This window comes from Nematolebias whitei, chromosome 18 (genome assembly GCF_014905685.2).
Source record: "Nematolebias whitei isolate Nwh7 chromosome 18, NemWhi1, whole genome shotgun sequence".
Classification (NCBI taxonomy): domain Eukaryota; kingdom Metazoa; phylum Chordata; class Actinopteri; order Cyprinodontiformes; family Rivulidae; genus Nematolebias; species Nematolebias whitei.
Genome location: NC_056515.1, coordinates 27,096,763 through 27,117,914, shown reverse-complemented (window position 1 = coordinate 27,117,914; position 21,152 = coordinate 27,096,763). Strand labels below are relative to the sequence as shown.

The following is a 21,152-nucleotide window of genomic DNA, read 5'->3' as shown; positions in this document are numbered from 1 at the left end:
ATATATATATATATATATATAAAATCACCTTTTACTGTAGACAACAGGCCAATAAACATGTCTAGCTGTTAATTTGAAACTAATCCCCAAAATTGACCCTAAAAAGTCTCTAACCAAGCAGAGATTAAAAAATAAAAATTCAAACCAAAGAACAATTTTAACACTATAAAACAGCTGTCACCTGATCAAACACTCATCAGGTTACATTCTACATTAAATTGCTAAAACAATTGCCATGTGGTTAGCAACGTGGACATTTTTTCCACCTAACCATCAATTATCTTGACTTTATCATTAGGCTTGCTTAAGAATCAAAAGCTTCGAAATGTTCTCATTAAACTCCTGACTTGAGGACCGCAGGGTGGAAAATAACATTTGCGAGAACATTTCAAACCTAAGAGTTGTCGTGTTTTTAGCTGTGAACAATGGCGTCCTGTCCCGTCTTTTATGCAAAAACTGAAAAAGCTGATTAAGCCGCAATTTATAATTTTTTTCGGTTTGTATCATCTTTTTGTGGCGTTCGTTCACTAAATGTCCGCAGTATACTCACACGTACCGGTAATATGAAAGCAGAACTTTATTTCAATGTAAAGAGTTTTGAGATGGATAATTACCATGAGGACTTTCCTTATTTAAAAATTCAAGTACATACGAATAACTTATTAATGTATCCTGGTTGTGAGGACAGAATATGGTCTGAACAAAAAAAAAAAAAAAAAAAAAATCATATCCAACTGTGTGAGTCTAAACAAAGGGCCTTACGCACAGTTGATTATATTAACATTTGTCTAACAGCTGTTATTTCCCACCCCAGAGAAATTTTAACGAGCGGCACCCTTCTACTGCCATTTAGTAACCAATCTTCTGATTTATTGATGCGATTTCCTCTGAATGTTCAGCATGGAGAGACAATGGGCCAATATGTTCTGTCCAGGAGACTACATCAGATGTTTTCTATTCCATATTGTGCCTTGAACTCAGCGTCTGCTCGCTGTGGACCTCCCTGACCTTCGTTTTGCAGTGGTTTTTGCCTTCCCTGTGCTGTTTTTCTTCCCTTGGCTAGCAGGAACCTCCTCCTCTCCATTGGACTCCTCCTCCTCTGCAGCTGCCAACCCAGAGTTGACCTCCTCAGCTGGACTCTCCTGAGCTGCAGACACCTGGGATGTGATGGTTCTATCCTCATGATGAACGCTGAGGTTTTCATCTGGGCTGCTGGGTGCTGCGATGCCTAAATCCTGTGAGGCTGTGTCAGTTTCTGGTTGTTCCTCTTCCAGCTGGTTTTCTTCCTCCATTTTCAGTCGGGTGACTGTAACGACCGGCTTCATGTTATTCTCTTGTGAACAGTCTGAGCTGGTTTCTGTTGCTGGTTTGAAGCGGTCAGCTGGTGGAATAGGTTCACTTTCTTGACTCTGCAACACTCTGTACCTCTGAAAAACAAATGGATTTAAAATTCAAATACAGATCCACTTTCTGATTAAAAATATATTAAGAGTTCACAAATATTTAGAGATGTGGAACGTATTATTGTAAAATATACAACTATGACATACATTTCATAAACACAAAAAGCAATATTTTATTTTGTCCATCATGTAACTGATGGTGAAGTCAAACTAACCTTGAGGTTCTCAAAGTGCTTCAGTGATTTGCAGTGAGTGTGCAGGGCCGAAGACTCAAGGAGGTAAAACTTGTTGCAAAGTCTGCAGATAAAACCTGCAACTGGATCTAAAAAACTGGATCCTGTCGTTTAAAATAGTAAAGCAGATCGGATTTATTACAAAAATGTGACATTATTGAGGCAGAAAAATAGAAGTGAAACATTTTAACCAACCATAGACCGTGTCAGGGTTATACTGCTCATCACTGGTTGCATCATATTGGGTCACATCTTTAAGGGAGGACCAGCCATCCTGTAACAGTGATGGTTGTAGATTTTCTCTAAGAGATACTTAACTGGTCGTAACCTTAAATGCAACAACTGGTAATTACGAACAATAATAATAAATCTTTCAAGCACCTGTTCTTCGTCTCCTTCATTTTCCTGCCACTCCTCTTCTCCCTCCTTCTCTTCTAGCGAAAAGCCGTCCGTGTCCAGAGCACTCAGCTTGGCCAAAGCGTCGCAGTCTTTTTCCTGGAGCTAATAAAAAGCAACAAACATGAAGCAAAGTAAATATATTATTTATTCCATTGAAACAAGTCTTCTAGTCTAAACATTTATACTGAACCAGAGGTGGGTTGTTCACCTTCCGTCTGTGCTCCTGGGAGTGCAAATGCTCTATAAAGTCCTCGGATGTCTTGAAGTGTTTCTTGCAAACAGCGCAGAAGGAGATGTCAATTCTACTTGCAAGCTGACAATGAGGAAAAAAAAACCAACAACAACTTATTAATCCATTCAAAAAAGTTGAAGTTGTTACACAATTATAACGTTTTCTTGATCACTACCTTATGCTCTTGAGAGCGATGGTGCTCCCCGATGCTACAGGTGAAGCGCGTATGACACGTGGCACACCATTGCTTAGCGTCTTTTTTCTCTCTGCAAAAACAGATGTTCAAAAATAAAAAGGCCACCACTTTAACACTTGTTTGAGTTAAAATGAAAAAAAAAAAACAGCTATGTGCAATTTCCCAAGGTCTACTAGTGCTCAGAGAACAGGTTGAAAATGCCTCAGCTACTACCAAATTTTAGCTCATTGTTTGTAAACATTGAGTTATAGCCGTTTTTGTGTTTGCTAAGATTGATCAATTGTGGCTAAAATCATATTTATGTAGCTGAAGCTGACCCATCCTTGTTTGCTCCCTGAAGAGACTCCTGCACTCGGGGCAGCAGGCTGACCAGGCAGGCGTTGCTCATGTGTTGGATTTCCATCATCCTCTGCTGGTGGGAAATGCTGTTCATGTGACTCCTGAAATTCTACATAAAACAAGCCATTTAAAAAACAGATTACAGCTTTAAAAAGAACCTTTCACCATTAAAATGCACACATGCTCAGCGTACTTGCTGGTTGTGGCAGGTGATGCTGCAAAGGTAGCAGTAGAACTTGTTTGAGCTCTCAGCTACAGCTTCCTCCTCTTCATCCTGGTTCTCTGGTGAAGCCAGCAAAGCATCGTTGTCCTCTGCTGGGAGATCTTCCTGCTGGTCATCTTCACTCAGCGTATGAGGGGGAGACTGGGTCAGCAAACAGCTGTAAATCTGTAGAGACAAACAGCAAATCAGTGCCGACATGAAATCTACTATAATTTAGAGGGATTTTTTAGTGATAAGCGTACACAGAAATCAGCTTCAAGCAGCTGATTTAAATGATTTTGTGTTTTTCTCACCTGGTCAGCAGTAGGCTCCTCCAGTACCTCGTCACCATCTGATCTCCAGTTGGTGTTTTCATCCTCCTGAATGGTGCATTCTAAATTAATAGACCCAAAGCATATGATATAACCGTAGTTGGTGCCTAATTGAATTGAATTTCATTATCAGTTATTAGATATGTGTTTAACCTTCAGATTGATTATCCAAAACATCAGTGTTGAACTCTGCAGTGACATCCTCAACCACATATTCATCATTAGGTTCTTCTGACCTGATAATAATAAAAACAATATTAAAAGGCTGTAATCAGAGGGAACTGCAGTAAGAAAGGTTTCCACTCTGCCTCTTTTATTATAAAAAGCTCAGTTTCCTTAGAGACGGCTGCCAGCTTTCCCGATCAACATCAGGTTTGAATAAAAGCAGCCACAGGTGATGAATTAATAGAAGTTACCTTGGTGATATGGAAATGAAATGGTCTTGCATGGAGAAGGCCACCGTGCGAAATTTGAAACTACAGCCAACAAATTGAACATTCAAAAACAAAAAAAACCCACGTAGTTGATTGAGAAAATGTGCGTCTCTTTAACAGCCTCATTTATCAGTGTCGACCCAGAAGACACAACAAAACGCATGTGTAAGAAAACAGATTTTATATTTGCCCAACATGTTTCAAATAAACAGGAGCTGGTATTTTCTTTGCTGCTGAAAGAAAAACAAGAAATAATCTTGCGTTCCACATGTTTTACTCAACAACATTTAAAATAATGGTTTTCTGGCCATTGTCCATAAGGTGTGCTTTAAATTTAGGCTAAAAATGCATTTTTTTAACTGCAGCTGTTTGTTAACCTAGCACATGGCTTTGTCTCAAGTTATAATAAACAAAAAAGGATCAAAATGTTAAGTGGCCAAATAACTGTCAGAAAAAGATAAACTACATATGTAGTTTAATTGGGCAGCAACGAGTTAGACTAATATCGTAATAATGATATTTAATGTGTATTTATTGTCAATAAAAAATATTGGACATAAATTAAAGTAGCACAAACAAAAGCATTAATATAGAACAGTTTGCCCACCCTTCTATTCTCTGCCGCTTTGCTGCAGGTTCTTCAAGCTGCTCCTCTGAGTTCTCTCCCCCTTCCACTCCTCCTACCTCAGTGTCTGTGGGAAGCAAACGAAACAAAAAAAAGAAGTCCTATTTATACTACCTAAATCAACGCATATCAGCGTTCCCATCTGTCAGCATGTTTCAGTGCCAGTTTAATTATCAGACTACCTGTTTGAGGCTTATCAGCATCTTCACTGCTGCTTTGGGCTGCTGCTTGTTGGTCGTCTGTGGTTCCTGCAGCCATCTGCTCGCTGTCCCTCTTCCTGTCTGTCTGACGAGCTGCAGCGTCCTGCACACAGAGGCAGGTAGCAAGACTCCAAATTAAACTTTTATAAAGAAACTTTATAGAAGCATTTGATCTTTAAATGTTTTCAGATTTTGGCACAAATGTTTAAAAACATGATCAGAGGTTCTGGGAATACATTTTTAATCAAATGTAACAGTTTAGTACATCAAGCAAACTGAAAACCTTTACAAACATTAATATTAGAATGACTCAGATGTTATTACCGTGGTAGAGATGGAGGTTGCAGTGGAAGTAGAGGCTGTAGAAGTAGAGGATGTGGAAGTGGTGGCGTTGTAGAAGCGAGGATGACGGTGGAAAGGCCGAGCACCACGGAAACCCATCATGGGGGATTTCATTCCCATTCCCATGGGAACTGGCCCAAGCAGAGAGGACCTGGTCCCTGTGGCAAAGAACTGTCGGAACTGCTGCCCACCCATCCCAAAGCCCCTCATGCTGCCTGGATGAAAGCAAACAAATTATTGAGCACAATTAGTGATACGTTTTACAAATACAAGAAAAAGAAGCGGCATCACAGTTTAAATTTAGCATTTGCCCTTTTCCAGATGTGGCTTTCTTTTAGAGTACAATACAAACAATACCTTGCATCTGCTGCATCAGTAGAGCACCCTGCAGCATCGGATTGGGAGCAATGATGGTTGTCTGGGTCGCCTGGCACAGGTTGACCATCCGAGGATGAGGGGCTGACTGAGGAGGAACAGGCATGGCTCTGGACAAGGAGCACACAAAAACTAAACATGTAGCGTAATTACAGAGATTTTGCAGAAACGTAGTCTTCTTTCTTGCCAACTTAAGATAGTTTACTTTGAAAAAACAATATGTTGCAATGAGTAAAAGCAAAAAATAAATAAATAAACAAGTGGAAAACAAACCAAAAAAAAAAACTTAAACCTGAGACATGAAATTTAAATTCAAATGCAAGAGCTCATTTCATCATTTCACATAGCTGCCACAATTATTTACATAATCCCTTTGCTTCCACAAGCTCAGTGTGTCTGGCTACTTTAACTTATAGTTCAGCTCTGATATGGACCAATAAAGTCTTTGTCAGAAACTACTTTTCTTCAGTTTACATCAGCTTAACTAACACATAATTACAAATATGCATAATAGCTCAAGTCAGGAAGTATCAGTACTGTATATAAATAAAATATAAATATAATGGAAAACAGAAACCAAACACCTCCGGGAACTGTCCCGGAGGTGTTTGGTGCCGACGGCTGACACCAGCACGATGATTAACATCTTGTGTCATAAACTCTCAGAAATTGGTTTCTCAGATCACACCATTGGTTGGTTCTCTAACTATCTTTCAGACCGGAGGCAATGTGTTCAACATAATGGTACTTCCTCCAGTTATTTAACATTCAACAATGGTGTACCACAAGGCTCAGTCTTAGGACCCACCCTCTTTACAATCTACATACATAATGTAGGCAAAAACATCCCTAATGCATCCATACATTTCTATGCTGACGACACAGTTGTTTATTGTCGAGCTAAAACAGTTGCTAAGGCTTTCCAGCTTTTGAAATCTGCATTTAACATCATCCAGACAGATTTGTTCCACCTCAAACTTGTCCTAAATGCAGAAAAAACCAAAGGGATGCTTTTTTCAAATAGGAAGTTGGTCCCAGCAGTTCTTCCTCCGATTTTATCCTCAAATGGTGTCCCCATTGAGTTTGTTGATTTCTATAAATATTTGGGTATCTTGGTCGACTCACATCTTTCTTTTAAGCTCCATGTGGAAAACTTGGTAAAGAAAATGAAAGTTAAACTGGGTTTCTTTTTCAGAAACAAATCCTGTCTAACCCTGAATGCTAGAAAACGCCTTGTATCTGTGACTTTCCTTCCCTCAATTGATTTTGGTGATATTATTTACATGAACGCTCCTACAAGAACCCTGCAGATGTTGGATGCCGTCTATCATGGTGCACTAAGATTCATAACTGGCTGTGATTATCGTACCCACCACTGCACCCTGTATTCACTGGTTAACTGGACATCATTAACTTCACGCAGACTCTCTCACTGGTATATTTTCATCTTTAAATCACTTCTTGGTCTGCTGCCTTCATACATCTCCTCCTACATGTCTCTGCGTGAGTGCAGCTACGGAGTGCGCTCTCAGGACATTATTAACTGCAGTGTTCCCTCAGTGAGGACTGAACTAGGCAAAAGGGCCTTCTCCTACTCCGCTCCTGTTTCCTGGAATATCTTACAAAAAGATTTGAAGCTCTCGACCTTGACCTCTCTAAGTGGCTTGAAGAATCTGTTGGACTCCTGGCAGGGTCCAATGCAGACATGTTCCTGTTTTTAGTTTTCTACATTTGTCTTGGAATCTAGCTGTTTTTTGTTTTGTTACCTTTTTCCTTTTAGCCATCCTATTTGTTAAAAAAAACAAAAAACAAAAAAAAAACTGTAGTATGAGTTTTTATAACTGTCTATTGTTGTAGCTGTTGTCCATTGTTGTCATCTTTCTTTGTTGAAATCAGGTCTCTCTTGTAAATGAGTCCTCGAGGCTCAATGGGATTTACCTGTATAAATAAAGGTTGATTGAATGGAAAACAGAATAGACCTATAGTCTGTAAATGTGTATAAAGAAGAGTAAGATTTTCAAAAAGTAAACGTATCTCTATTTATTAAATAAAGATATGTTAGAGCCTTGATTAGGCTGAAACATGAAAAGAATGGGTCAGATATAAATATATTTTACTACAAAAGAATAGAAACTTGTTTGTTGTTAAAACTGTGTGTGTGGGGGGGTGGATTTTCTGCACTGAAACCATCAATATACCTAAGATGTTAAGAGAGAGGGCGGAAAATTCTTATTAAATATAATACATAGCTAAAGCAAAGAACTCCAATATTTCCCTTTACATATATAGGTTTAGCAGGTGTTGCGGCTCAGCCACAGCAGGCCTCTGCTCAATCCCCGGTGTCGCGTTAACAGGCTTACCGCGGAGTCTGGTGGTGATGGGGGACATGGTGCGCTGGAGGCGGCTGCGGTGGAGGAGGCGGCGGAGGCTGCTGCTGCTGGAAAAGTTGCTGAAGCTGCCGGAGGTGCTGGTGAAACTGATGTTGTTGCTGCTGCTGCTGGTGATGGATGTGCGGGTTAAACATCGCGGGATGTTTTATCCTCCGATAGTTTACACTGAACTGTCCCGGAGGTGTTTGGTGCCGACGGCTGACACCAGTACGATGATCCTAAACTGGAGGATGGAAAATAAATAAATAAAAACAACAAATCAACTCCGCTTTTAATCCTTCGGTCAATTTTAAACAAATAATAAGACTGCGCCCTCCTGAGACAAGTCGCTCTCGTATTTCATGACAGCTAGCCAATGTTTGTTAGCAAGTACGCTACGTACGAGCAATCATTTACGGCTTCTCTGCAAACTTTCAACAGAAAACATCATGCTAGCTAGCTAACCGAACAGAGACTATAATATTAGCGCCCCCAAAGCAAGTATTATGCCTAAATCACAGCTGATAAAGAACTAAAATACCTGCTAAACGCTAATGTTACGTTAGCCACCACTCAGTTGTCTGAATACAACAGCTTAGCATTAGCATCGAGCTATTTTTCAGATGAGACGAGCTCAAGATAAGTTTCTACAGTTTACCTCTGGGCTCCTTTAGCTTTGACAAATTGCTTCTCAAATGGAAAATTAGCGAGACTTGATAATTATCCGACAAAAGTCAATGGGTCAGTACAGAATCAACTACTTGCTGTGAGGGCTGAGACGAATGAAACCCGAACCAGTCAGGCCAGGTCCTGGAAGAAAATTATTGGATATTATCGCCCCCTAGTGGTTGTCTACAGAACTGATTACACAGTTTTATTTATATATATAAAATTAGGTAACGGTGCGTCAAAATGTTAAAAACGACAGTCCGAATTCATCTTAATAAAACTTATATATCACTTTTGTTTAATGTTACATATTTCATCATAAGTGAAAAACCTGAAAACTGGAAAATGAGCAGGTCACAAAATAAATGAATTTGTAATGAAATTGTCTTTGCACTAATCCTACAATTAAGAGACTGACTTGTATTTATTGTATAATATCTTTATTTGTTGTTTTTGTTTTCCAATCTCTATTTCATCTTCAAAATTATGCATAGCTTGATTACATTTTTTAAATTATCACTTGGCCTGGCAACAAGCTAGTTTTATTTACATGAGTACTGGTTTGAAATCTTGATTTTTATTGGTCTGCCATCAGGAATTCAAAAAGGAGAATCCCAGTGCTTCACAATGACACCAAACATTATAGGATATATCATTACATTATACTTACATTATAACTTTTAGTGTATATTTTAAATCCCCGTATACTGTTTCTTTTTACACTTTATATTTTTGCTGTTTTTGGATGTAACCGGGACCTTGGGTACACAATTTCATTCCACCTCATGTACCACATGTGATGTGAATGACAATAAAGACCCTAGGACCTTATACAAAGGGATTTCCTAATGCTATGGTATCTTTCACGAGCCGTGCAGGAGCTGAAAGAGCCAGTTCAGAGCCAGTTCTACACCATACTGAATGAAGAGATGTTTGAGATATGAAAGAGCTACCTCTTTTTAAATAGTTGATCCAAATTTACCAGTTCCCAGAAAATATCTGTAAGTCCCATTGCTTCTGGTGTGTCCCTTGATCTTCATGGTGACATATGTATAATGTCACTCAGGTTCTGTAACAACCCTCTGAGGTCTTCATAGAAAAATTGTATTTATACTAAGATCAAAATACTGTACACACAGATGAACTCTTCTAATTTGGTGACTTCTGAAGGCACTTGGATTTTAGTTTAAGATAACTAGTAACTAAATAAATAACGCTTTCCAATTCACAGTCATGTACTATTTTGTGTTGGTCCATCTCATAAAATCCTTATAAAATACTTTGAAGTTTGTGGCTGGAACGTCACAAAATGTAGAAAAGTCCAGGGGGACTTTGGAAGGGAGACTTTTTTTTAAAGCACTGTAAAGTGGAAAACAGCACCACCAAGCGGTGAGTTTCCGGTACTGCAGAGATCTCGAGAGAAAATACAAGAGATCATCCTCCTCCTCCTCCTGCGCTTGCGGAGAGTGTCGTGGTGAGGGGAGCCGAGGAATAAGGAAGAAAATCGAGAATTAAAGCAAATATTAATAAAAGAAAAATAAGTGGACCAACAAATAAACCCCGTTCTGACCAGGAGGACCAGTCCTTCATCTTCTCTCGCCGCAAAGATGGGGAACCGGGGAATGGAGGATCTGATTCCTCTGGTGAACCGCATGCAGGATGCCTTCTCGGCCATCGGGCAAAACGCGAACCTGGACCTGCCGCAGATCGCCGTGGTGGGCGGCCAGAGCGCCGGGAAGAGCTCGGTTCTGGAGAACTTCGTCGGGAAGTGAGTAGCTTCTCCAGTGATGATGATGAGGATGATGACGGCCTAGTCCACATCCCCTCTTCCTTCTGTAGGCAGGTTCAGACCCCTCGCACAGGCTTGACTCGGTCCAAATCTCGTCCCACTTGTTCATTTTAATCGTAGTTTGTTTGTCTGTGACATGCAGCACTCAGCTGAGCAGATTATTTTGTGAGGCCTACATAAATCCCCACTGAAGTTATCTGTTTACTCCGCCGTGATGCATTCAAGGACCAAATAAATTACACTTAAATCCAGAATTGCCTCTAAAAACCTCAACATTTGACTTCATAACCCACTCGTGCTTTTACAATTAAAGCATTACAAATTTGGTGAGTTTAGTGTTTAAAATCTGATGTTTGCTGACAGGTTTCAGTCATGTGCAGATTTTTATTTGTCTGTCTGCTGATTAAACAACTAAACCAAGCAAGGGAGAACAAATCTGCTTTGCTATGTTGCAGCCCCTGATGACCTTGCAGTGGCAGGGGGGGGGGAAACAGAGTCCACCTGAGCTTTGAGCCCTCCCAGCTCAGCTCACCCATCTGTCTGTCAGCGCTTACAAAGCTGGGAGTGAAACCTGCAGTGCTGCGTTCACTGCACCATCAGTGCTGCAGCTTGAGCTTGTCAAACTTGTTTATGCTTATCAGTTTTTTTTTCTCTTGTTAGTTCATTAGAAGTTCATGCATTTTAAATATAATCTATCGGAGGTTGCACGTATCTAACTATAAAGATAAAAAAATAATATTTTTTTTTCTGTATGTTTGCATGCGTGTCTGTTAGCAAAATATCTCATGAAGCACTGGACAAATATTAATGAAACTTTCAGGAAGCGACCACTAGATATATCTCAACAAATCTTAAACTTTTGGGGTCAACCAGATTCAAGATGGCTGCTACAGCTAACTATTCCTAGAAAACCCAAAAAGGGTAATATAAAAATAAAACCTTACAGATGTCAAGCTAAAATTTGGAGTGGTAGTGGGTGAATGTAATTCACAACAAACGCAACAAGTGCTACTCATTGCACAAGTTTTTTTTTGCTTAAAACTTCAACATTGACAGTCAACTCTGTTTGTCTGTTAGCCAAATATCTAATGACTCAGTTTAATGAAACCTTCAGAAAGCAACCATTGGGTGAACGTCCACAACTGATTAACTTTTTGTGGTCAGTTCAATTTAAGATGGCTGCCACAGCTGATCAACATTAAAAACACCCAAATAGCTATAACTCAGAAAATTTTATAGATATTGAACTAAAATCTTATGCCATCATAACTGAGAATCATTCACAATAAATATCCTGAGCACAACTTAATGAAACAACATTTATTTTAAAAGATTTGACCAAATTAGCTTAACTGCATCTGGCATGAAAGGTGTGTGTGTGTGTGTGTGGGGGGGGGGGGGATATGGATTCCATCAAGGGAGGCTAAGACTCCTAATTTAACCAGTTTCCTATTTTACGTGATTTAAAACATGTCCTCGTTGCTCGTTATGGATCATCTCATGTTCTTCAGCTGTTTCCATAGAAACTCACCATTTGCAGATAACTGTGCTCTCCTATCTGAGGGACTGAACCTTGGGTTTAATGAACCTTGGGTTTAGGTTTAAAGCTTCTAACAAAGACAGGTTATGTTGACATAGGCAGATGATTTGTCCATGTGCAGATGTGAGGCCTGCAGTTTGAACTCTGGTTTCCTTCTGACTTGAACTGGTTTCCTCCCACAAACCAAAATCCATGCACGTTAGGGTGCCTTCAGGCCCCCCTTGCAGAAGAGATCTGTGATCTCAATGGGATTTACCAGGTTAAATAAAAAGGTTAATAAATAAATAAATTCCACGTGTAACAAAGTGCTGCTTTGCTTCCTGCTGATTCGCTCTCCTGGTGCAGCTGCAGTGATGTTGCTGCTCTTCCACCTCCTTCAGCACCCTTTGTGTTTGCATTCTCCAACCATAACTCACAATACACTGTTTAGCTGTCAACCTGGTTATTTTTCAAATAGATTAAATTTGATTGGATGCTGCACATCCAGCATGTTTGACTCAGGGACAAGGACGTTCAAAATGCGTTGATGCATATCTTAACAGCACGAGGTAGAAACTGTAGACACATTTTTTTACAGTTTTCCTTTTATTGTTGTGTGTTTTTCACGGTTTTGACACTGCTTTGTATCTCTTCGCAGGAAACAGACAGTATGCTCTCACGGCTTAATCAAATGTTTGTTTATAAGTGCGTTATATCTCCTCATTTTAGTTCTTATTGTTTAAAATGATTATAAAACTGAATCAAAGGCTGCAAATTTAAGATAAAATCAGTCTTCACAGAATTACATCAGCTGATTAAGTTCATGTGTGTTTAAAAGAAAATAAATCCATCCATGTACATATATTTGAATAGTCTTTCCTTAAATAATAACATAAAAAGCATTTATCTATAATAATAATAAGAGTCACAGCTTGTATTTTTACCTGAAGGGTAAAACAAAGTACAGCAAACAGTCTATTTTTAAACCAATATTTTAAATATTTGCTCAGCAATCTGACTCTTAAAATTAAAAATATCTTTAGCAAAACTGACACGGATGCAAAAAAAAAAAAAAAAGGACAGGAACTATATAAATAACTGGCATAAAATACAAAAAAAATACAATTTATAAACAAAAACATAAAAGTTTGCAATAATCCTAATTGATATGTGAATGGAAACTTTTTTTTAAAATCTACGTAAGGAGTATAAATGAGAATTAATCAAGACTGTTTCAAAGTAATTTATATGTTATGTATCTATTTTTAAATGCAAGATAAGCAACAGTTTCTGCTCACATCTTATTGGTTTACACTAATGTGAATGTAAATAAAAACTGAATCGGTGTAGCTGCTGTTTGACAACAAGGTGTGTCAACCAGTTTGAGATTCCCTTGGGTCCAATTATCACAGACGAAGCAGATTTCTGCTGCTGAACACTGGGAGCAGCAGCTGGGTGAAGCCCGTCCAGTACTTTATGTGATCTTAGCTTAGTTCATGGAGGGATTTTTTTTTGTCTTAGAAGGAAATTAAAACAAGAGAAAAGACTTACAGAATAAAGGAACTGATGCATCAGAAGAAAACGTATTACACGACAAAAATAAAAATAAAAAGTGGCCAGAGAATCAAATATTCAGCAGAGTCAGAGTTTCTTTATTTGTCATTCGCACCACATGTGGTACATGTGATGGAACAAAATTTTGTACACAGGGTCCCAGTTACATCCAACAATAAAATGTAAAAAAAAAAAAAAAAAAAAAGGAATAAGATCCAAGATATGAACTAAGAAAAACATGAACTAAAATATGCTAAGCACTAATATCATAAAAACAATAGCAATAACTAATAGCTTATAATAACTAATAACTTAGTAATAACTTAGTAATAATGAATGGTAAAGCAGCATGAAGTTTGGCTCAACCTGCTGTGGTTCAAGGTTCTTTAAATAACTGCTGTGTTTATCTGGTGCTCAAAGGTAAAATAAAGATTTGGTTGGGAGTTCAGGATGCAATGAAGAGGCGAATATCTAATTATGACATAATGAAACGCATTACATTAAAAAACATGTCATCGTTGTCTGTTTTTGTGGTTAAATATTTCTGAAATGGCTTTAGAATCGGATGGCATGGTGGCAAAGTTGGTAGAGCTGCTGCCTCTCAGCGAGAAGGTTGCTGCATCGAATCCCGGCTGGGAGCCCTTCTGGGCGGAGTTCGCATGTTCTCTCTGTGCATGCGTGGGTTTTCTCCACAGACCAAAAACATGCATGTTAAGCTGATTGGTAACTCTAAATTGTCCCCAGGTGTGAGACAGTGTGAACGGTTGTTTGCCTCATTTGTCTCTATGTGTCCCTGTGACAGATTGGAGACATGTCCAGGTGTCCCCTACTTCTTGCACAGCGACAACTGGACATAGGCACCGTGACCCCCATGATTCAACAAGGAAGAAGCAGGCAATGAATGGATGGATGGGTGGGTGGATGGATGGATGGATGGGTGGATGGATGGGTGGATGGTAGTAGAATCAACTGTACGGCATGTTGACTCATTTAATGAGCTGCTTGCATAATAAAGCTCAGTTTGACTTTCAGCACCATGGACAGCTCCTCGGATAAAACTGCAACAAACCTGCATGTAGATCAAATCCTTACGCCCTCTATACTGCAGGTGTGTTAAAGAAACAATAAGATTTGTTTCCCTCATTTACATTTATATGCACTGAGAAGAATGAGCCAAAGGCATAAAGGGTCTGATTTGTAGCTTTTGAAGCCAAACGGCAGCAAAAGAAAATAGGACCTATATTCCTGCACAGTGTGATCAAATCACATTGAGGAGGGGGTTGTTTTTTAGTTTTACTCAACTTAGCTGACTGGAGAGTTTTGTTGACGGTGAACAGACAACAAAGCTCGATGTTTTTCTCCTACTCCTTCATCGTCCCAACCCCCACGTTCAGCTTATGAAATAAAGATACTATCATGTGTTATATAATACTCAGGCAGGACAGTGAAATGGAGGCGTGTGAAAAGATTTTTCTTTTGTTCACACTTTCTCCACGTTAACAATGATCCCTTGTTTTTGTTTGACACCATCAAGGATAACAACTTTTATTTTAAAACTTAGATTGATTTTAATGTTAAATAAACATGCTCAGACTTTATGAACAAACTGTGTTTGATTTAAGGCACATGGGTCAAATGAAACATTGCTTTTTAAACGCGTTTCTAAAAAAAATAAAAATAATTGTGATTGTGATAACATTTTTTTTACATTTAATTGTGAGAATAGGATGTTCACTTTGTACTCAGTAGTACAGGTAGTTTTTTTTTGTCATTTTCTGCTACTTATTTGTGATCTATGGAGTTAAGATGTGGTAAACATGACATATAGGCATGATGTTTACATACTCATTTCATTTAATTATTCTACAGCTTTTTGAAGTTGGTTTCTATTGAAATAAATCACTTTCTCTGACAGTTTGAGTTAAGACACAAACTGATGCAGTTCTCTGCTCACATAAATGAAAAATCTAAAAAAAAACAATGTTTAATAAAATATTTAGATCACCAGTTAAAAACAAAACAAAGCTGTGCACCTTTACATCTGTTTGAGAACCTTTATATGACAAATTATCACTCATTTATGGATGCAGTGTTTACAGAATATTATTGATGTAAGAAATCCACATAGACAATTGGAGGGAAACAGTTCAGAGTAAGTAAACCTAAACCTTCTACAAAAATAAGATTCTGCATATGGCACTATATAATAGCACCGTGCCAACCCATTTATATGTTACGACCCAGCTCAGCCCAGAAAAGGGGAGGTAACATTAAAACCAGGTGGACTTAAAGTTATGAATAAAAATAGTGATTTATTTGGTCAGTGAAACAAAACTAAACAAAAAAGGGTAATTTCAAAGTACCAATTACCAAGAATATTTACAATTTTTTTTATTCGCAAAGGCAATAACAAAATTAACGTCAACAATTGCGGTAAATATATTACAAATTTCTAGATAAACTAAAGTACACAAACCGGATTAGCAACTAAAGTAGAATAAAGGTAACCAATACAACCCATTTAAATCAATAAATAAACCAAGCAAATTTTATAGAATCAAAACAAAGGTTGTGAACTAGTAAGCCTGCTGACTGTCTTCAGAAGCGTACGCCAATAATAACAAACAAATTCAATTGCACCGTTAGCAGTGTTGCCAGATCTCGCGATAGAAACAAGCAACCGGCTCTATGAAAACAAACCCAAAACAAGCCCAGCTGGCAACCCACCACATTGTGTAAAACAGGTAATTTTTAAACAGTATAAGCATACATTTACTATAGCATTACACATAAACAACAACACAATTATGATAAACACTTTCAATACCATACTTTTAAGCTCTGATAAATAAAAATAATTTTGCATATGCAATTTTTCTACATATTTATAAAAACAAAACATCCTGACGTCTGCCTGTGAGTGGAGCCCCCTAGTGGTCGTTCACAGTATGAGTGTTTGGAGTGCGTGCCCACAGACATATTTGTATGTCTATGTATGTCTGTTATGTCTATGTCTATTATATGTGTGCACCTGTTGCCTCGCCAACTTGGGTGGGAGCGATAAAGCGGAAACGGGGGTGTGGAAGGGACAAACTACCTACAAAGTACTACCACTCGTCTTTTGCTTTATTGTGCGGAGCTGGGAAATAATCAACTAGTTTCACTCAGAAAGAAAGTCAAGCCTAAATAAGTAACTTCACATTCAAAACAAGCCCCAAAAACCACAACTCCTGATTCACAAGATTTACAAGCGACTTATAAACAAGCACAAATTCGCTTATATTAAGCGGACTTGGCAACTATGACTGTTAGCCAAAGACAAACATTTCAAGACCAAAGAAATACAAAAAGAGGAGCTGCTCTAAATAACAGTTGCCCTGAAATGAATGGCAGGAGGGCTGGGCTTAAATAGGCAGACCTCTTCTGTGATTGGAGGAGCAGGAGATAAAGCAGCCAACCAGAATAGAGATAGATATCCATTAGGGGCGGAGTCAGGAGAGGCCAGGATCAGCAAAACAACCTGTCACTTAAACATATGGTTTCAGGCTATAACACTTGTTTATTAAATAAAATTAACCAATTTAAAGGATTCTGCTTTTACTTAACACTTTCAACAAAAACATATTTGTCGTGTCTAAATATTTTAACTGAGTGGTCATAATTTTATCATGGAAATTAAATGACAAACACCACACCTCATAAATTCTGTAGATGTGGGAAAAAATGTTTTAAATTTTCTTCTGTAAGAACAGGCTACAAACAACGAGACATTTCCTTTATTTTTATTGACCGTATTATTTTTTTTTGGTTTAAAGTTTTTTTTTTTCCTTCCATGTTTTTTTGGTTTTAACAAGGCAACTTATATTAAAGTCAACACACCTGCAACACAGTGAAACAGGTTTTATAGAAAAAGAATTGTAAAGATTCAAAAGTTTTCAAAGGGATTTTGTTTATGTTTCTACAAAAAGCAGTCTGGCATCATTTGCTCTAACAAGAATTTGTATAATTGGTATTTTTATTTTATTTTCAAATTTTTAGTTTGCTCCCTGAATTTGAATGCAAATCTAAAACAAACATTTTTATGGGTAATTCGAATTATTTTGGCCCTTGGAAGCATGTGGTGAAGTATTTGAAGTTTTAACTATCTCCTAAATGTTTGCAGAAAGTTAAACAATTAAACATTTTTTCCTCTAACAGAAACGTCCCATGAAATCGTTAGTTATTTTTGTTTTAAAGACTGAGGTAAACTTTAAAACCAGAGAAATGCATGAACTTATTTTAAGTGAAAAAGCACAGAGCCAGAGGGGGAGAGACCTCATTCTCTCCAGAAGATTAACACTAATCTGTGTTTGTGCTCGCCTTCAACACATTCTTCTACTGGCTGCAGTCTAACCTGCTTTCCCATCACCCAGCAGCAATCAGGAGCCTCATTGGCTCCATTTTCCTCCCTGATTTCCAGCATTATGCTTGTATGAGTGTGCATTATTCATCACCAAAGAGCTGCAATAGAAAGTGCACGTGCCTGGTACTTCACTGCAGTCTGGCCCCGTAAAGCTGCACGCATTAGAGGAGGATTAGCTGAGGCTCAGTGCTCAACGGTGTCTGGGAATCGGAAGTGAGGTGGTGCAGATATTAGGTCCAGCAGAGAGACGGGTTCAGTTTGATCTGTTAGATGTGTGTGAGTGTGTAACATCTGTACAAAAGAACACAATGTAAATAAAAGATTAGTTAAAACTTATTAATATAAGTGATTTTAAGGGGGTTGTTGAGCCTGTGTGAAAACTTTAACGTAACTAAACAGAGCGGCTGTATGTTCTGTTTTTACACCACTCATCATCATAAAAGGCTTTAAATAATCCGCCCCAGCCATGGCCACTTTGAAGATATTTGCCCCCACGTAGGTGCAATATACTGGACAGTCAGAAGAGACAATTTTGCACCTGTTTCAATAAATACAATTTACTTATAGCCACAAAACCATCTCAATTGTTCAAATAAAGACAATAAAAAATAAAGTGCAATTAATATTTAAAGTAAGAGAAAAGCAAAATCTCAACGCCTGAGTTAAAATGAGTTTAAAATAAGAATAAATATCTCTCTGCACAGTTTGTGCACGTTCAGAAAGTAAACATTGGATGCACACTTGGGCAAACTTTGCAAACTTTCAGTGTCAACCCAATTCAAGATAACAACACAAAAATGACTATACGTCAGTGAATTCTACACATCCATCGTTCATCCGCTTGATGGAGAAAAATGTCCTCCCATGGCAGGAGGCCAGTGTATTTTATGATGAAATGGCATAAAATAAACTGGAATGATCTCTATGTAAAACACTGTGTATGTCACGGTCGGCGAGGTCAGACCCAATGTAGCAGGTTAACATTGATGTCAAGATTAAAAGTGTTTTTACACAAATATTGACTGATTCTTTTATTAAGAGCTTCTTAAAGGTACGGTATCTGGATGCAACTGGTCTTTTAAAAATTTATTTCAATTTCATCTCCCTTACCTGCACCTCATGGTTCGGGGATTGTGTGAGTGTTTCCTCCCCCCTCACTGTGGGAGATGTAACAAATGAGGGTGGAGCTAGTTTTGTGGAAGGGATTAAATGATGAGTGATTTGATAAATGGAGAAGCAGGAATATTATTCTGTTCAGCAAGATGAGCTTCAAGACCATTTTTAAAAATAATTAAGCAATGTTCAGGCAGATAAATGTAAAAGCTGTGGCATCTCCCCTTATGTGGATGGTTTTTGTGGGGGAAAGCCCGTCTGTCTTCTCTGAACTGGGTCCAAGTGGGATGCCATGGACAGACAGAAAGGTAGACCAGCAGGTATTCAAAGGTGTTGCACCATAGAAGGACTTCCTTTTGTTGTAACAAAACAACAGAACAAACAGAACTCCCAGAGCAGCAGCATGACATCATCTTATATTTACATATAAAAACAGAATAAAGGTTTGTCTGCAGGCTTTGCTTTAAGTTCATCATAATCTTTTTTTTATCCTGTTGAGTTTTGTTGTAACCCAAAACAGATTGATTTTACATTTATAAATGTCTTAAATAAATAATCTGTCACTAAAAACAAAATCTTTCTTAAATATTTAGGTAATTTTCATCTTAATTTTTGTAATCGGTGCTAAAAGAACAAACAGATCTTTAAATAGATAGAAAACTAAAGCTCAGGTGCAGCCGCAGCATGTTTTTATCGCATCACTGAATGACCGAATGTCTCATCAGCTGGCTGGACAGTGAACAGTCACATGATGCTGAGGTTGCATAAGCAGCTGATAAAAAGCAACAACCTGGCTTCAAATATCAGCATGATTTTATACACACATCTAAAACCCACCAGAACTGTTGCCGTTGTAAAATTTCAACACGTATCTCGATAATTGAAACACGCAAGACATTTAATTCCTCCATTTTTCTCATGGGAGGATTTGTCTCTCGTTTCATTCTAAAAGATAAATAATTTTGAGAGTGGACAATAAGGAGGCATGATGATGACAGAGATACTGGTACCTGTAAATAATTCTTAAAAATGTTGTCAGTGGGTTACAAAAACCAAGTATGTGACCTCTTGTAACCCTCTTCAAGTTGTACTACTGTAATACTATGTACCCTGCAAAGAAACAAACCGCTTTGTAATACAGCCTATTCACTGTAAGTACCAGATACAGTACATACCCAATGGTAAATGCCAGGTATGTGATATTTATCTAGGCAGCAACACTTTGGCAAATAATCAGTCATAATAATAAATATTGTTTTAATAACTGATTATTGGTTTAATCCTAGCCTGTACTATCTACATAGTACCTACTGGGTATGTACTGGAAACTTACCACAAGCCCAGTCCCCATTAGTGTCCTGTACATACCTAGTATTTGGTACATACTTAGAAGATACCATGCATATACATGGTACATACTGTTATGTACCCGGTAACAAGTTATATCTTAGTAAAGCCCAAACCCATTAGGTACCAGGTACATATTTAGTTGGTATACAGTAAGTGTCCAGTAAGTAACAGTTTTATACCATCTGGGTACATACTCGGTGGGCTGAGTTAGTAACTCTAATACTGATTTTTTTTCAAACTAAACTGCATTTTGTTTTTGTTCATGACATGAAATTTTTATGTACTAATTTTGTTTATTTGTATTTATTTTTGAGAAATACTCTTGATGGCTCATAAGCTTCACACTGAATTGTGTTCCTGTACTTTTAAATGTTTTTGTATTGTTTGTTAATTGTCGCCCTTCCTTGTTTGTCTGTTTTACCATCTTACTGATCGTCTGTCTGACTCCGTGTTACAGGGATTTCCTTCCCCGTGGTTCTGGCATCGTGACGCGTCGTCCCTTGGTTCTGCAGCTGATGACCGCACCAACAGGTACAAATCGATTCTTTTGTTTTTCAAGTGACTTTTTTTTACACATCATGGAATATGTTGGATGAAACAAACATTTAATAACCACTCTGCAGCAGGTGATATAAATAGATATTGAAGGGATGGATAATAATTAGGTGTTTTCTTACAAGGCTTTGTATTTTTGTTCATATCATTGTTATATGCATGCTATAAATTGACTTTTTGTTATGCAGCAGTGCTTGTAATTCCTGTTTTGATTGATATAACACACAAATTAAATCAGAGCTGCAGCTGCAGAAGCTCAGATGTGATGCAAACTGTGGTCAAAAATGTTAAATATATTATTGTGAAATGCGTTTGTGACATCACTGTAAGTTTTTTAAGCACATTTGTGGTTATCGTTAAAAAATTATAAATCCAACTGAAAAAATACAGCTTAAAAAACATATGTTGCATTCATGTCAGTGCATTTAGATGTATTACAAATGACATGAAACACGTCCTTATTTGTCAGTGTTTTATCACAATAATGCAAACATGCAGTCTAAAAAACACAGCAAGCAAG

At 37.9% G+C, this 21,152-nt stretch overlaps 2 protein-coding genes across 4 annotated transcripts in view; one reads left to right on the top strand and one right to left on the bottom strand.

The window, feature by feature from the left end:
* Window positions 1-302: 302 nt before the first annotated feature.
* On the bottom strand, window positions 303-8,492 carry ciz1a (cdkn1a interacting zinc finger protein 1a). Its single transcript, XM_037692659.1, has 16 exons — window positions 8,340-8,492; window positions 7,673-7,925; window positions 5,295-5,422; window positions 4,920-5,152; window positions 4,578-4,698; window positions 4,378-4,462; window positions 3,490-3,572; window positions 3,319-3,398; window positions 2,996-3,190; window positions 2,781-2,911; window positions 2,443-2,533; window positions 2,244-2,348; window positions 2,018-2,137; window positions 1,832-1,910; window positions 1,619-1,740; window positions 303-1,427 (listed from the first exon to the last, which is right to left on the bottom strand). The coding sequence occupies exons 2-16, from the start codon at window positions 7,834-7,836 to the stop codon at window positions 978-980; spliced, it is 2,187 nt and encodes a 728-aa protein (XP_037548587.1). The 5' UTR covers window positions 7,837-7,925; window positions 8,340-8,492; the 3' UTR covers window positions 303-977.
* A 1,278-nt stretch (window positions 8,493-9,770) lies between these two features.
* Window positions 9,771-21,152, top strand: part of dnm1a (dynamin 1a) — a 52,271-nt gene continuing 40,889 nt past the window's right edge. For all 3 annotated transcript variants that reach the window (XM_037692101.1, XM_037692100.1, XM_037692099.1), the window contains exons 1-2: window positions 9,771-10,118; window positions 20,535-20,608. In XM_037692101.1, the coding sequence (XP_037548029.1) occupies window positions 9,958-10,118; window positions 20,535-20,608 (235 nt within the window). In that variant the 5' untranslated portion in view covers window positions 9,771-9,957. The remainder of the gene's footprint in view (window positions 10,119-20,534; window positions 20,609-21,152) is intronic.

Excerpts from the sequence above, each read along its gene's own strand:
- ciz1a (XM_037692659.1), bottom strand. The coding sequence starts at position 7,836 with ATGTTTAACCCGCACATCCATCACCAGCAGCAGCAGCAACAACATCAG. Across the intron at positions 3,191-3,318 it reads AGGAGCCTACTGCTGACCAG|ATTTACAGCTGTTTGCTGAC; the intron begins GTGAGAAAAACA and ends TTGTCTCTACAG. Across the intron at positions 1,428-1,618 it reads AGCACTTTGAGAACCTCAAG|AGGTACAGAGTGTTGCAGAG; the intron begins GTTAGTTTGACT and ends TTTGTTTTTCAG.